This window comes from Xylocopa sonorina, chromosome 11 (genome assembly GCF_050948175.1).
Source record: "Xylocopa sonorina isolate GNS202 chromosome 11, iyXylSono1_principal, whole genome shotgun sequence".
Lineage (NCBI taxonomy): Eukaryota > Metazoa > Arthropoda > Insecta > Hymenoptera > Apidae > Xylocopa > Xylocopa sonorina.
Genome location: NC_135203.1, coordinates 10,882,742 through 10,898,491, shown reverse-complemented (window position 1 = coordinate 10,898,491; position 15,750 = coordinate 10,882,742). Strand labels below are relative to the sequence as shown.

General features: G+C 41.5%; 4 protein-coding genes across 4 annotated transcripts; 1 reads left to right on the top strand and 3 right to left on the bottom strand.

The window, feature by feature from the left end:
* Nucleotides 1–10: 10 nt before the first annotated feature.
* On the bottom strand, nucleotides 11–1,814 carry Gstcd (glutathione S-transferase, C-terminal domain containing). The gene has a single exon (XM_076904256.1). It carries the CDS (start codon nucleotides 1,760–1,762, stop codon nucleotides 80–82), a length of 1,683 nt encoding a protein of 560 aa, XP_076760371.1. The 5' UTR covers nucleotides 1,763–1,814; the 3' UTR covers nucleotides 11–79.
* Jtbr (jumping translocation breakpoint protein JTBR) lies at nucleotides 1,769–2,575 on the bottom strand. Its single transcript, XM_076904257.1, has 3 exons — nucleotides 2,387–2,575; nucleotides 2,077–2,310; nucleotides 1,769–1,990 (listed from the first exon to the last, which is right to left on the bottom strand). The coding sequence occupies exons 1-3, from the start codon at nucleotides 2,440–2,442 to the stop codon at nucleotides 1,828–1,830; spliced, it is 453 nt and encodes a 150-aa protein (XP_076760372.1). The 5' UTR covers nucleotides 2,443–2,575; the 3' UTR covers nucleotides 1,769–1,827.
* Nucleotides 2,576–5,594: 3,019 nt separating this feature from the next.
* On the top strand, nucleotides 5,595–8,146 carry LOC143429040 (cathepsin O). Its single transcript, XM_076904416.1, has 7 exons — nucleotides 5,595–5,875; nucleotides 6,338–6,476; nucleotides 6,639–6,865; nucleotides 6,947–7,095; nucleotides 7,184–7,234; nucleotides 7,479–7,747; nucleotides 7,829–8,146. The coding sequence occupies exons 1-7, from the start codon at nucleotides 5,630–5,632 to the stop codon at nucleotides 7,864–7,866; spliced, it is 1,119 nt and encodes a 372-aa protein (XP_076760531.1). The 5' UTR covers nucleotides 5,595–5,629; the 3' UTR covers nucleotides 7,867–8,146.
* Vermilion (Tryptophan 2,3-dioxygenase vermilion) lies at nucleotides 7,982–11,953 on the bottom strand. The gene is made up of 7 exons (XM_076904414.1): nucleotides 11,544–11,953; nucleotides 11,108–11,268; nucleotides 10,612–10,817; nucleotides 8,979–9,338; nucleotides 8,651–8,900; nucleotides 8,474–8,567; nucleotides 7,982–8,414 (listed from the first exon to the last, which is right to left on the bottom strand). The coding sequence occupies exons 1-7, from the start codon at nucleotides 11,570–11,572 to the stop codon at nucleotides 8,243–8,245; spliced, it is 1,272 nt and encodes a 423-aa protein (XP_076760529.1). The 5' UTR covers nucleotides 11,573–11,953; the 3' UTR covers nucleotides 7,982–8,242.
* Between the last annotated feature and the right edge of the window lie 3,797 nt (nucleotides 11,954–15,750).

Sequence of the window (15,750 nt, the reverse complement as noted above, 5' to 3'; positions counted from 1 at the left end):
TCGATCGGTCATTGCGAGTACAGAAATCGTGAATGTGTATAATGTAATTGATTCGCGTACAGGTTTCGACGTTTCTCATTTATTTTCTGGGAATGCCTACTAATATGTGATTCTTGGGTGTACACGTTTTAGGTACAAATCTCGAAAGATACACTTTGTAGCCGAACTGTTCGGCCTGTAACTTTCGATCGGTGTCGATGATGGCCATGCACTCGTATCCTTGGCTCGTTTTAGCGTTCTTCTCATCGTGCGTCTGATCCGCGGCGTGGCTAAGATTTATGTATCTTTCTGGATCTATCTCGCCCCTGAAAACGTTACTCCTCGGGTACGTTAAATGATGACAGTCGTGCAACGATCCGTAACAACAGGGACAACAGACGAAAATAGCCTTCTTCTTGATACACTGTTGTATAACTAAATCGGTTGCGACTCCGCACGCGTGCAGCGACATGCCGATATCGAAGTGCCCCTTAAAGTAGTCTAAGTTGAATTGATAAAATTTAATGTTCGTCAATTTCAGCCTCTTTACTCTTTCTTTGGCTCTGTTCAACGATTCTTCTTTATTCTCCAGCAATATAACGGTGCAGTGTGGCAAGAAATGCGCGACCAGGATACCCAGATGGCCGCTACCGGAACAGAAATCGACGATTATGTCCCCGGCTTTCGCCAGCTCTACGACAGGCTTGCACATATTCTGCAATTGTTCGTGCTTCCGTTTCAACCGGGCGGGCGGCAAAGAACCTCCTTCCGGCGTGGCATCGAATGGCACCGTGGACCAATCGAGACTCAAATCCACGGCGAACGGCTCCAAGTCCAGTTCAGTTTTTACGTTCAAAGCCTTGAATAATTCCAACGAATGCTGGACGTCTTCCTGTCTGGTGTAGATGCGACTTCTCGGTTTGTATCTTCTCGGGTCGCTCTTGTATAAACTCTGATTCGCTACATCAGGAAGCGTGTAATCCAACCCAGTCGTATCTTGCTCATTCGATGACGGTAAGCAGTCGAGGCATTCCAATATAATTTCATCCTCGACCATTCTTTTGTACCACGAGGCGGTCAGCGGGAGTAACTTCGTCGTTGCTTCGTACGGGAATACGGTGAACAAAACGTGAATGCAGACGAATATAATTATATCCGCCAGTGTCATGTAAGAGCCTTCAGCGTACGTGTGCTCTGGCGTTCCGTCTCGCGAAACCACGTTCTCGTCTGAAAATTTCTTCGACATGGTATACTTGTATAAATTGTGTAGCCTCACCGGTTGCGACATGTGACGCTCGAACCTGGCCATGCTCGAAGGCAATTCGGTCGAGGCGTCATCCGTGCGTAAAAATTTTACCGACGCGATCAGATCTACCTCGCAGAACTTTGTCCAGACGCTTGCTTCCGAGCAAGCGGTCAGACACGAGTCTTTGAACCCTAATAACTTCCGACAGTAATGCTGGGGACTCTCTGCCGCGGTATATTTAATTATCTGCCGCAAAGTCGCGCAGAGGCCTGCGATGCAGCTAGTTTTATTTACAACTATGATTGGCAATTCGCATGAGCTAGCTGAATATGGAATTTTATTTACATCCATAACTTCATATACAAAAGTGGAAATGTTTATAATATACGCTCGTTCGCGTGGCCTTTGCTTGCTGAGTACAAGCTTAATATTGATCTTAGATTTGCAATACTTGATAGTAAACAATGTTACTATCGTTTCTATCGGAGCCAAACAGAATTCCGACGTTGAGTATACTTCCAAATACACTTTGTCCATTTCTTTAACTTGCCTGAGAAATCGTTATACAATACTGGGCAAAGTAAATGAAAATTCAAGCCTGGCTATGCGCTAGCCCTAAGCTGCCTGGCTACTTTCCTTATTATCCTTTGCCTCAGGACATTTTCTCTCCAATAAACGCTGATGCAGGATGTCAATGCCAGGGCAAGCATAAATGCCTGGAACTTCCAAAATGCTCTCTCCTCCAACCAAGCTATCCTGTCGCAACTGAGGCACAAATGCACAGCTGTTATAACGCGCTTCTAATTCTTCGGGTAAGTACAACAAAATGTTAAATACGCAAAATCAATTACCTCCTGGTTATGATTTCCCCACTTTTACATTTTAAAACCTCCTTATATCTAGCGTGCGCGCACACATCGATACTTTTACTCGCGATCTCAAAAGCGGTGCATGGATGGCATTCCGACGTTATCTCGTATTCTTCACCCGAAACGCATGTAGTGCTGTTTTCAATGTTCTCCAGATACAGTTTATTGGAATTATCGGTCCAATGGCTCTCAACAATTAGTACTAGAACTGTTAATCTGAAATATAAAAAATAATTACGGATTATTTCTGGACAATTACTGTGACATGAAAGAAATTAGGAGCGAGACTAACCCTCCTAAAAATGTAATGCCAATTAACATTCGTTTTTTCGTACATGACTCGATCATTTCGATGTATACACACTTGTAAAATGATGCTCTTCTTCTCAGGTTATGTGATTCATGTGAGCAACGATACAATTTCCGCACGTGTATCAATTTTCGTTATTAAAGGATATCCGCTTGCTGAGCAACACCGTACCTGTCACGAACAAGTCACAGCACGGACAAAGCACAGAAGAGATGTATCATCCCGTGGGAATTCACGTTCCACAAATTGCAGAGTCGATAGAGCAACAGAGCAGCTGTTCAATCGTGCCCTCTACAATTCAGCAAGGAATTCAGAAGCAAGGATCAACTATTCCTGATACAATGATAAATTCTCAGCGAACACTTTTCTTGATATTGTACAATATTTTATACATTTATAATGCAACAACGCATACTTCGATAACACAACTTTGTCAGTAAGAGCACTGTGATGTTACCTTAGAAGTAAGAGAGAGACATATAAGAAAGAGTGTGACAGAGAGTGATGATACCGACTCTATTCAAGAACCCGTGGTGCCATCTCTGCGAAAAGTGCTCAAACTGGTCGCACAGCGTTATCGACAGTGAAGTAAACTACTCAAGAACTGCTAGCGCCATCTCTTGGAGAAACGCTGAAACTGGTCGAGCACAAGTTTCACTACTTTCCACAGAGATGGCGCTAGTAGTTCTTGAGTAGTTTACTTCGCTGTCGATAATTGCGCGCGACCAGTTTGAACAGTTATTATAATTTATTGTACATTTTATTAGTTTTATTGTAATTTATTGTATACTTCAATAGTTTCATTGCAATTTATTATATCATCATCCTTAGTTCTAATATAATTTATTGTATATTTTATATTATACACTGTATATTACTACTATATATTATATTATAAGAATAGTTTATATCAATTAGGCTGTAAGTTGCAAGAAGGTTTCAATAAATATTCATTACTGTTAATTATGCGTTTAATTATTTAACGACCTATTCACCTATCCTAAAATGACTAACTGAAGTGACTACCATCATACCAATTCCTGGAAATGACGTCGTTCACTAGGAAATAGTAAAAATACCTCCTCGCCACTTATGTTCTCCTGATACATTCCCAATTTTTCGAGCAAAAATCCGAAAATCCGACTTTGTATCAGGAGAACATGACGTCATAGGAGGTATCGGGAATTCCAGGAATTCTCGATGACGTCATTTCCAAGAAGTGGCACTATTTGGATACCTCCTATGACGTCATGTTCTCCTGATACATTGTCGATTTTTCGACCAAAATCTGAAAATCTGACTTTGTATCAGGAGAACATGACGTCATAGGAGGTATCCTTAAAGTGCCACTTCTTGGAAATGACGTCATCAGGAATTCCAGGAATTTCGGCGATTCTTGGAAGTGACGTCATTTTCCTAGAAGTGGCGCGAATACCTCCTCACCACTTATATTCTCCTGTTACAAAGTCGGATTTTCGAGGTTTTGTTCGAAAAATCGGCAAAGTATCAGGAGAACATGACGTCATAGGAGGTATGCTTGCCACATCCAGGAAAATGACGTCATTTCCAGGAATCGTCGAAATTCCAGGAATTCTCGATGACGTCATTTCCAAGAAGTCTCATATTCGGATACCTCCTCATATGTTATGTTCTCCTGATACAAAGTCGGATTTTCAAGATTTTGGTCGAAAAATCGGCAATGTATCAGGAGAACATGACGTCATAGGAGGTTTCCGAAAGCGCCACTTCTTGGAAATGACGTCATCGAGAATTCTAGGAATTTTGGCGATTCCTGGAAGTGACGTCATTTTCCTGGAAGTGGCACGAATACCTCCTATGACGTCATGTTCTCCTGATACAAAGTCGGATTTTCAGATTTTTGGTCAAGAAATTGGGAATGTATCAGGAGAACATGACGTCATAGGAGGTATCCGAATAGTGCCACTTCTTGGAATTGACGTCATCGGGAATTCCTGGAATTCTGGCGATTCTGGGAAGTGACGTCATTTTCCAGGAATCGTCACGCTTCAGTGATTTTTCTATCGCAAAACCCGATTTTCGGATTTCGTATCATTGAGAAATTTCAGAAATTGCAATTTAATTGCGACCAGGCCTTTTTTACGAGTTTTTTCTCGTTTAAGGAGTAGGATAGGTCACTGTAGGATTGTTAGAGAAGGTTAATAATGTTTAAACAACTATTTAATAATGATAAAACGTTTATTGTAACTTGGGAACAACGTACAGACCACAGAAATGCTCTTACAAGCTAATTGTTGTAAATTATTAATTATAATATATCTTACATTAACACTTTACATAAATTTACAGTAATTATAATTTAGAGTGTAACAATAATTGGTTAATAATGTATCCATTGCCTTAAGCATGCCGATTTCCTGTTGCAATTGTTGCACAAGTGTTCTGGTAATCCATTCTTGCGTGATCTTGGTTGTTCTTGCGGAATATATCATTAAGAAGAAATATAATCGAATATCCTGAGCACAGTCGACAAGTTTCGTTCGATTTAATCACAGAATTTCAGCGTACTGCTGATTAAATAAAGAAATTCCTTAATTTTCATTGAACATGAAGACTCAAATAAATTATATCTCCCGCTTTAGAGGTAAAAGAGAGGAAGATATATAAGAAAGCTATAAGAAAGAGTGAGACAGATGATATCGATCTGCTGTAGAACCCCTGGCGCCATCTCTGCAAAAAGTGCTCAAACTGGTCGCACACAATTATCGACAGCGAAGTGAACTACTCAAGAACTGTCGATAATTCTGTGCGACCAGTTTGAGCGTTTCTCGAAGAGATGGCGCCACGGATCTCAGAATAAAGTCGGTAATATCATCTTTCTCCCTCTTTCCTATAACTTTTCTTATATATCTTTCTCTCTATTACCTCTAAAGCGGGAAATATACAAAAAATTGTAATAAAATCAGCGAGATATACACGAAAATGCAATAAAATTACTAAAACATACAAAAAAATACAATAAAACTATTAAAATGTACAAGAAATGACAATAAAACTGTTGAAACGTACAAGAAATTACTCTTACGAGGTGGCGCGGTCCGACATGATATGAAACTAATTAAGTTTGTCTCTTACGGCCCTGACGCTATCGAAACACACATGCACGTCGTGATACCTTTCTACGTGGTTCGTCCGCGCGTATATACATTACACTGAGTCATACGTCGAGCACGGTTGTACTTGCGTATGCATTTATTGGTTCGCGGTGAAGTGTACTGTGCTTTGGAATTATGTTTCACCCTCGACATGGAGTGGAGAACAGTAGCGCTAGCAGTGTTGATAGTGAGTTTATGTTTTTTCGTAATACCGATTAGAGTAGGGCCCGATACTAGCGACGAGGACGTTAAGCTTTTTCAGAATTATGTCACGCGGTATAATAAGTCCTACAAAGATGATCCGACTGAGTACGAGGAACGATTCGAACGATTTCAGGTAAGCTGTGGAATATATTGTCGCGCACGAATTGAGATTGCACCTTTCACGACACACTTCGAACTTATCGAACGCGTCATTTCAGTCGATTCTCGATAATCTGATAATTTCCCGCGCTAGCTTTTCTCCCTTTAGTGTCTCATTTTTTCAAATGACTTTGCATAAAGCTGCGATGTGTATCTGTCAAGCAAAACTGGATTATTTGCGCAATATTACACGCACGTGTGTGCGTGTGCGCGCAGAATTGATAATAGATTACAGAATTCAATACTTTATTATCGCATGAGCAAATGCTCGATAAAATTGAAAACAAGGTACACACATAGATAGCTCTCGCATAAACGAAGTGCTGAACACGATAATGGAAATAAACGTCGATGTGTTTTCTCAAATGGAAAAAAGAGTAGCCTCCCGTGGTCTTATATAATCTAAGAGAAGCGTGTCGTTACGTTGTTATTGCAGAGATCGTTGCGGCACATAGAAAAAATGAACGGTCTCCGATCGTCGCAGGAAAGCGCTTATTATGGGCTGACCGAATTCTCTGACATGCTGGAAGACGAATTTCTAGCGAATACACTCCTACCAGATATGCCGGCCAGAGGTGAGGAATAGATTGATTTCGAAATACGAGTAAATTGAAACGAGGTCACGAGTCATACTAGAAGACTCGCGATATTGATTTCATTATTACTCGTTTGAACACACACAAAAGAAGAAAAGAACTAACGATAGTCAGCAACTATTTAAAAAAAATAATGCGCAGGTCAGAAACACAAGAACGCATCGTATCATCGATGGCATTCCTCTACCAATCGACCTAAAAGATCGACCAGTATACCCTTAAGGCTCGACTGGAGGGACAAGGGAGTAGTAACTCCAGTACGTAGCCAAGGATCTTGCGGTGCCTGTTGGGCCTTCAGTACAGTTGAGGTCGCTGAGTCGATGTTCGCCATGAAAAACGGCACCTTGCATTCGTTGAGCGTGCAAGAAGTAAGATTTCCTTTATTTTTAGCGTACCTGTTCTATTTGCGATAAAAAAAAAAACGATATATAGGTTCACTCGTTTGATAGATGATCGACTGCGCGAAGAACAGCAACTTCGGATGCGAGGGAGGAGACATATGCAGTTTACTCTCGTGGCTGTTGGTATCGAAAGTTCAAATACTTCGTGAATCCACTTATCCGCTTGTAGGAAAGACTGGTACGTGTAGACTTGGGAAGTAAGTACATGTACTCGAAATTCTGAGGTGTATTTAAGTTTTAAAGAAACGCGAACAATTATTGATATCGGGAACTTATATTTTTCAGAACCGCGGACAAAACATCCGGTGTAAGAATACAAGATTTTACGTGTGATAGGTAAGAGCATCGTGGAACTAGATTTTTATCAAATACTACAAAGCCATGCGAAGGTGTGTTGTTTAGAATTGATTGTAAAAAGTATTGTTATCAAACGTACATTAATTCAATTGATTAAGAAACTGTCAGAGGAATGAATCAAATGAATTAGAGTGCCGTTTGTTTGTTTGCCTGTTACCTGTAATGAATAATATTCGCCTGTGGTGTTCGCTGCTAAGACGATTAAAGGTTTAGCGGATTTTAGTTTCGTAGATGCAGAGGATGAACTGCTGGTAACGTTGGCTACACATGGACCAGTAGCGGCTGCGGTGAACGCTTTATCCTGGCAAAACTATTTGGGTGGTGTAATACAATATCACTGCGATGGATCCTTTAGTAATTTGAATCACGCCGTGCAAATAATAGGATACGACAAATCAGCCGCAATACCACACTACATTATAAAGAATTCGTGGGGAACAAGCTTCGGAGACAAAGGCTACATGTACATAGGAATAGGCAGTAATTTATGCGGTACGAGCTTCCTACCTTCTATCTTCATGCCAATTATTGTGTACCTACCATTATCTTGACTCGAACGGTTTTTGATAACAGGTATAGCGAATCAAGTTTCGTCCATAGACGTTCTTTAAGATAATATATCGTTACGAATGATGCCACCTAAGGATAAGACGCTTCGATTTTAAATTGCACGCGGCATTCGTAATCGCGCCTCTGATCAAGATACTTCGAGTGATGACAATAATATTAATAACAACAATCTCAGTTAAATATATTTCTGATACTTGTTACATAATTAACATAACTTTTATGGTATTATGTTGTATCCGTGGGCGAACATTTATATATTTTTTATAATTAATCTAATACACGCTTGACGGTGAAATATAAAATAATTATTTGTATTACCTACGCTTACACACTTTCAATATTTCATCAACTCTTACGTATCCCAGGAAAAATATATTATGCGGATTATTAGGGTTTCGTGGATCTGTACTTATCCGACTACGTATCAACCACTGTACATTCTGAATTATTCTGATTGTCATCCGGGTCCCATCCATTGCAGGCAACGGACAATTTAGTCTTCATGTGCTTAGACAACGGCGGAATCATGTGTCGAGGTATCAAAAATGTGGACAGATTGAACAAGTCTAAGAATACTTTATACCTGTCGCTAGAAACGAAATACGTACATTAGTACATCGATGAAACACGTGTCTAATCGCATTTTACCTTAAAGTGGACTTTAAATATTGATATCCTGAAGAACCTCCGGTTCCCAGTTGCGAGGACCCAATCATCCTTTGGACCATTAGAACGTGATTATCTAAAAGACGAGGGGGATAATACAAATCGATGAAAAATCGTTCAGAAATCTTGCGAATAAAATAAATGAATGCTCCTTCTTACACCTCCATTTGGTAATGAGAGAGTCGATATCCATCAGCGCATTCAAAATTTGATGCGGCTGGTTAAATCTTGGTTCGTCGCGGTATAATGTTATCATCACCGCGCCTTGAAGAGCGCTGTATGCAAATTTTCTTTCCCCTCGAGATACGAGCGCGTTATGATGAGACTCGTTGAAGATCGTTTCGAACACCGCCTTTCGAGAACACACGTTCGCCAGATGATAATTTCGTAGCTGTTCGTTGGTCTGTTTCTGTGAAAATGGTTACTCGCGTTAAGAATGCACGCAGAGTACAAAGTTACCGATATTGGATTCTGAAACGATGATTACCCGAGCGAATTGTTCCTGCTCAGCGAGTAATTTCTCCACGGATCTTTCATACTTCCCCCAAAAATCGAAGTCGTGAGCTTGGAGGCCTGGTGTTCTCGCCAACCACTTTTGAACGAGATAACTGAGACTAGGTTCCTCCTCTGAGCGCTTTATTTCGTCGATTGCTTTCGGATCTCTGCCGAAAACCCTGGTGTAATTCTGATTGTATTTAACTCTGTGCTCGTGTCTGACGCCCAGTTTGTTCTCCAGCAAACGGAACTGTAGCGACTGGAAGCCCGAGGCTGGGCACAGATAGTCCCTAAATGCCATGAAATCGAGGGGTGTCATGGTTTCCAAAATCGATACCTGATCTACTAGAAGCTGAAACATATACAAGTAAAATTGTTCAAGTTAATGGCGAGTAAATGTAATCCATTAACTCGTACTGTTGCTTCTTCGCAAGTATTCGATCGATCTTACCAAGACCAACGTCTTACGCAGCCACATTCGCATTTATATGGTTGCTACGATTACGCTTCTACTAGACGAGTAAAAAGCAATCGTCGATGCGTTTAATGCGACAGTGATAACGTAGCGTTTTTAAATAATTTATTAATTGAAAAGAGATAAACCCAAGATTGAAGAACATTATCATCTACGCTTCAACCCCTCCTGATGGAAATTTTGCATTCCTAGGGGTAATATAAATTGTGAACAACTCGAAGAATACGATCACACCTTTCTTACATAGCTCTGTTACATAATTTTTTGGTAGAACAAGTGAAGAGAAAATGCGACGGCCACACCTGCATTCTGTGGTACGGAAAGAGCGCAAACGAGCTTGTTACCCAACTCATTCGTGCACGTTAGTGCAAGGTATCGTGTATCATCTAATGGTATTAACTTACGCAGATTCTACTGTTATTCCTGCTGTTACCACAGTCTTTCTTATTCCGGTGTGGAAGAGGAGGAATAAAGCAGTGATAACAAAAAACCGTTCTATCGCTAAGAACCTTGACCCGTTTGGCAATCCTCTTTTCAATATTGTTATGCGGAAAGCAATGTTGATTGATTTGCTGGTAATAACGAGAGATGTACGAAAAGCGTGCACGACATTTATAAAAAGGGACGAAAGTGTTTCATTTTTCGAGGACGAACTTTGTACCTACGAGTAAAATCGAGTTTCCTATCTCTTCGTCGCTGTTTGGTGATTGAAAGGGACAGAACACGCGCAATGGAGACTCTGATCGCATCTTCAAAGCCTCGAATCCCTTCAGTAACACTCGTTACTTGGGATAAGGTAAGTGCAACGTACAGCAGTCTCGCAAGGTGACGTTTGAAATTTGATTAGAGCCACCCGCGGTGGAGTTGCACCCTTGTCGCGAATCTCAAACACCCTAATTGGCTTGCGATTAAGGGTCGTTCACACGCCTTCCATCACTGTCATTGTCAACTTGCGACGGCCACTGGCCTTCTTTTCTTAGAGCAGAGTGTAGGATTACTACGAGCGAGATACGTTGCGTACGAGACCTATTTATTTGCCATCGTTTTCTCTCGTGGCCGAGCGATGTTTCATCGCTCGATATCTGGCGTGACCTCGCAGTTAGATCTATGAAATACGATTACCCCGAGGAGAACGTCTGATCTCGCTTACTTTTAAAATTAGGACGATACGGTTTAATCTCTTCAAGATTTCCAGGGTCCTTGACTCGTTCAGAACCGGAGGGACCCAATTCTTTTGAACGCCGTGGTGGTTGTTAGACGTGCCATTCAAAGACTCGTAGCTGTTTGAGTCTGAGTTAAAGAGCGCTCTGACCGAGTCCAACTCGTAGATGATCTGTTTGAACCAGAGTTCGTACGCTGTGCAAAAACGAAAATAGCATACAGTTACATGGTACATTTCTTATTGGACGTTTCTTTACACCATTTGCTTAAAATAGTACAAGAAAATACATCAGTCCATTCGCAAACGCAGTGACAGTGGATTATGCCATACCTAGCCAGACGCATGCTATGTCTTAAAGACTGGCGAATGGACTGATTAGTAATAAATAAAGGAGTAAGCTTAAAACGAACGAACGAAACACAGATCGCATTTGCGTAGTGCTATTTATATTTGCCAAGAACATCGCAACAGTGACATTTTTTACCCTGATGCGTGACGATAAACAGATGCTCGTCGTGCACTTCTCGGTTGTATTCTGCGCTCAGCAGCCTCTGCGCGGTCAAGATTTTATCCAACTGAAGATATTCACCGTAAAGCATACCTGGCCCTTCCGTCAACTGATCGCTATCCTGATCGTGATCTTCCCTAAAAACGAATCGTTCAATTTCCAATGCATCGATTGCCCGATGAATTTTCATCAATTTGTTCTTCGTTCGAACGATTTTTATCGATGGCAATTCTTTAAATCGAAATATAACGGTCACGTGGCCTAGCGGCCATTTTTAATTATTATCTGCTTTTAAATCTAAAAGCAGGATGATTCAAGAAACGGCAATTCGAATAGACACTTTTACTCACGGAATTGTACGTTCGACACGCTTCGACGTGATTTGAGGAAAATTTTACAGGGGATTACTCACATGATACCGCCTGACATGGGACAAGCCATCTTCTTGACGTTTCCTCAAACTTATCGCGCAATTTGAAATCCTAATTAGTGGGCTCCCAGTTAATTTTCGGTACTCTTTTCACCTCGCAACGACTACTCGTTGGTGGAACACAAAATTAACGTTACACTAATTTACACACTAACGATACGCTTCAAGTAAATCCCTCTCAGGTTGACATTTCGTTAAGTTCCGATACTTAAATACCGTTTAGTGCTAATGACAACAAGCGATACATGCTGTCAGCGAGATGGTTGAGTCGCGACTAAAAACTGAATGACCATCGACTCGTGAAACTATCTAACTTATGTTTCCAACAGCCGAAGGCACATTAATGAACGATTGATGATCGCGACTTCTTTAAATGTTCTCGTAAGTGAAAATTACTGTATCAATTACCCTAATATCTGTGAAGATTTTTATTGCACAATCTTGGTTAACGACCGAGTAAAAGCATTTTCCCATTGCGTTACTCGATCGTATCTGCGAAGCAGAAGCAACAGAGCTTTTTTCATCGATAATTCGCGTTTTCCTCAATAACGCAAATTACTGATCGTCAAAGTATCGAGCAAGTGGAAATACAAATTTTTATTCGTGTTAAACGAATGCGATCCATTTGGTCGTGGGTGGTGACAAAAATTACTTAGAATCGTTCTAGTTTATCGAGATAATATTTAAATAAAAGTCGTAATCTCCACTATTGCTAGAAACAACAAATATCGTAAATATTGTTTATCCTTTTTTTTTGAAACTATTAGCTTGAAGCGTCACTGATAGATGTCGCGAGGAAGATATCTTGGCGAGGTCCATCCTTGGGTTATCATGGTAGTACGATCGAGGTGAGAGATGTCGCAAGCAGTACGATTGACCTATGAATGACCGTTCGTTGCGAAACCATGTTCTCCATGCTGTTTCAGGGTGCTGATTCGTCTGATAAAGTTGTCCGAAATAACGATAATCATGTTAAATAATCTAGACCACGCGCGGTTTAGTAGACCACGTTTCGATTATATATAAAATGTGTTGTTTTTAAGTGGTATCTATAGAACGCTCAGAATGCATGCATATTTATAACGCATACGCGGAGGCTAATGAGATATTGCATAACATTGACGCTGTTGTCCTTCACGAGGTTACTTTGTAACATAAACAAATTACGCCTCTGAAATTATGCACGATTACACCCGCTGTCGATATGTAATACAGCATCGTGGCAAGAATAATGCAACAGGTGTGCGCGTATTCCCATAGCACATTCGATATGTTTTTCCACGTAAAATATATTTTACGGTCCGCCGCAGAATTTCCATCACTGAACTTTTTTAATCGCGCTTTCAACGGTCGTTCGCGTGTGTACGTCGTTATCGTTTCTTCCTCTTCAACCGCGACCGTCGTATCAAAGAACGCTTCCAACTGGTATAATTAATGTCGAATTCAATTTCCATTGGAGACAATTAAATTGACGATCGATTCAGTTCGTCGAGGTACGAATGCAAACCAATTGGCTTATTCCTAGTCGGAGACGCGTTTGTTTCACCGTCTCAGACATGAGCCGTCTCAGACAGCCTGTAAACAGCGTACATTTGCGCCTGTAATCTGTGACTTCTGATAGCGTCTGCGTCACGATATACCACTGCTAAAATAAGTACCACGATACAGAGGATCTGACAGAACAGTCGCAACGTGAGCGTTAATTTTCAAGCTGAAATTCTCATGACGATAAGTTGTACATGTATGTAATCTCTAGACTAACAAACAAAAAATACGAAGATACGGACGGTGCTTTTATTTGCGTACGCGTTGTATCAAGGAACGTGATGTTGGTGTGAACCCGTGTTTAGGGCATCGTGCAAAAGATACTGTCATACGAAAAAGGAAGGCGTAAACTATCTGTTTAGCTTTCTCATAGCAAAAGGAACAGAATGTTTCATTTTATACGTAAATAATTTCGCAATCATGTTACGGCAGCGGTGTCATTGAGTGCGTTTTCACCATTGTTGGAAAACCGTCCCGCGGTAATGCGAGTGGAACAATGGGTAAAAAAAAGGGGAAATTACCGGTGAAAATTCGGTAGCTGGCGAGGAAAAAATGAAACACGTGCCGATCGCGCGTTTACGTGACGTTTGATTCGTTTAGTTCTGTTAAATGGTACTTTGGTAGACAAAAGCGCGCGTCCATCGGGAGGGCCGATTAAGTCGCGCGAAAGGAGGTTAATGCGATTCGCCTTTCCGTGTATATATGTGTGTACGCGCAGGAGCATTATGTGATACCGGCAGGAAGTTCTCGAGCATCCTACGTACCTTTTATGGCGCCTAATAAAGTCGGTTAACTGCACATTTTTGCCGGTGATGTACCAACTACAAGCGACTTGTTTTCTCAGCGTGTGTGTTTACATTTATAACTAACAGCCAGGCTGGAACTAATTTCAGAAGTTTTTATTTTTTCTTCTCTTCTTCTTCGAGGGACGGAAAGACGAGGCGAAGAAGGCAATTCGTAGGTCGCGCTTGGCTTTTGCTGCGACTTGGAGAAACGACGGGGAAAATATTCAGCTGCAAGTTAACAAGGAAGAGAATGTGCTACGGTTTTAATATCGGTAGTAAGTGATGACGCGCATGCGACAGACTTTACCGCAGGGGCAACAGAAGTTAAAAGTCGGACGCATTGACTCAGCTAAATGAACGCTATAGCGATACACAGACACGCATATTCATATCGAAAGCTATAAAGGTTACATTTCTTTTTCAGCTCGATCGATACTTTTCGATGTTCTAGAAATATAAATACACGTTTCCGGGAATAAACGTTTCTCGAGGATAAGATGGAGTTGATAAAAGAGCCATACAAACGCTTGCATAACTTTCCAGGGAGCAAGAGATGTTTGCTCGCTTCTTATGCTCTGTGACCATTGCCTCGAATTGCGCTGCAAGTGATTCTAATTCCACCGAGACTATTATTACACGTTTCAAGGGTTATTACATGTATCTTTTATTTAATATTTTCTCAGAATCCGATTGATATGGATAACGAGCTCGCGAGAAAGAAGGCTACAACGAATGAGACATACTGAATCTTAATCAGTTCCGTGTGATAATGCGCATTTAAATAAATTAACGCTGAACATTCAATCGTTCTTTCTCGAGCATTTTCCTTTGGCAATTACCGTGGATAGCTTTTCGACCAGCATTGTGCCTCGAGCAACGGGCACGGGACCGGTTGAACGCAGCTTTCCTGTTGCTTTTGTCGACGTAGAACGCGTATCATCCGCCAGACGCTTCCGGGAAGGGTAGACGCTTCCCGGAAGGTTTGATAACTCGCGCACTGATTAAAATTTTGTCTGCCTCCCGTATTTTTTCGCAGAATTTCTTGCCTGCTCTTTTTCTATCCGACTCGCGTTCTTATCCGACCCACCTAACTGCGCAATTGGCATTTGACCACCGCAGCGCCTTCCACTAACCGACGATTGCGAGCGATAGGGCGTCTGTTCTCGGTACCGAGCGGTCGACGAGATAACACGATCAGAAACTGCGGAATCCTTTCGCTCGCATAATGTTGGCGGGGATCATTACGAAACGGAGACGAGACGTGCTGTTTGCTTTTGACAGGTTTGCATTGCGGACCTGCAAATTGCGAGCGTTTAATCAGACTCCGCTAGACTCCGTGCGCCACGAAACACCGTCTCGTAACCGTGAAAATTATTACCGGTACCCGTTCTTTCGATGGTTGCTCGAGACGGTTCATTTTCCCCCGTTTAATTGCGATTCCTGGTAAAAAGTGCAGAATTTTCAGTCAGTCGAAGGGTGCAGACACTTCGCCTCCTTTTCAACCCTTCCTCGAGACTGGCTACGTTTCACTCCTGCACCTCGATCCACTTCGCTCACCGCATGCCTCCACCGTAATTTACGCTTTCAGCGACGTTTTGGCGGCGTCACTTCGTATGGAAAGTTATTAGATACACTCGATGAAGGAAACACAGCTACGAGTGTTTTATTGTTCGCGACCGCTTTCTCGAGTTGGTGTTAATATTAAACGGGCATGACGTTAACGAATTAATGCCGCGAATTAACACGTATTTCGCAATATCCTCGCGTAACAGCGAGTGTCGTGTATTGTCTCGTTTACGTACATTGTATGGAAAACAGCGTGATTATGGGAAACGCGCATAGTGTACGAGGCCTCGGTT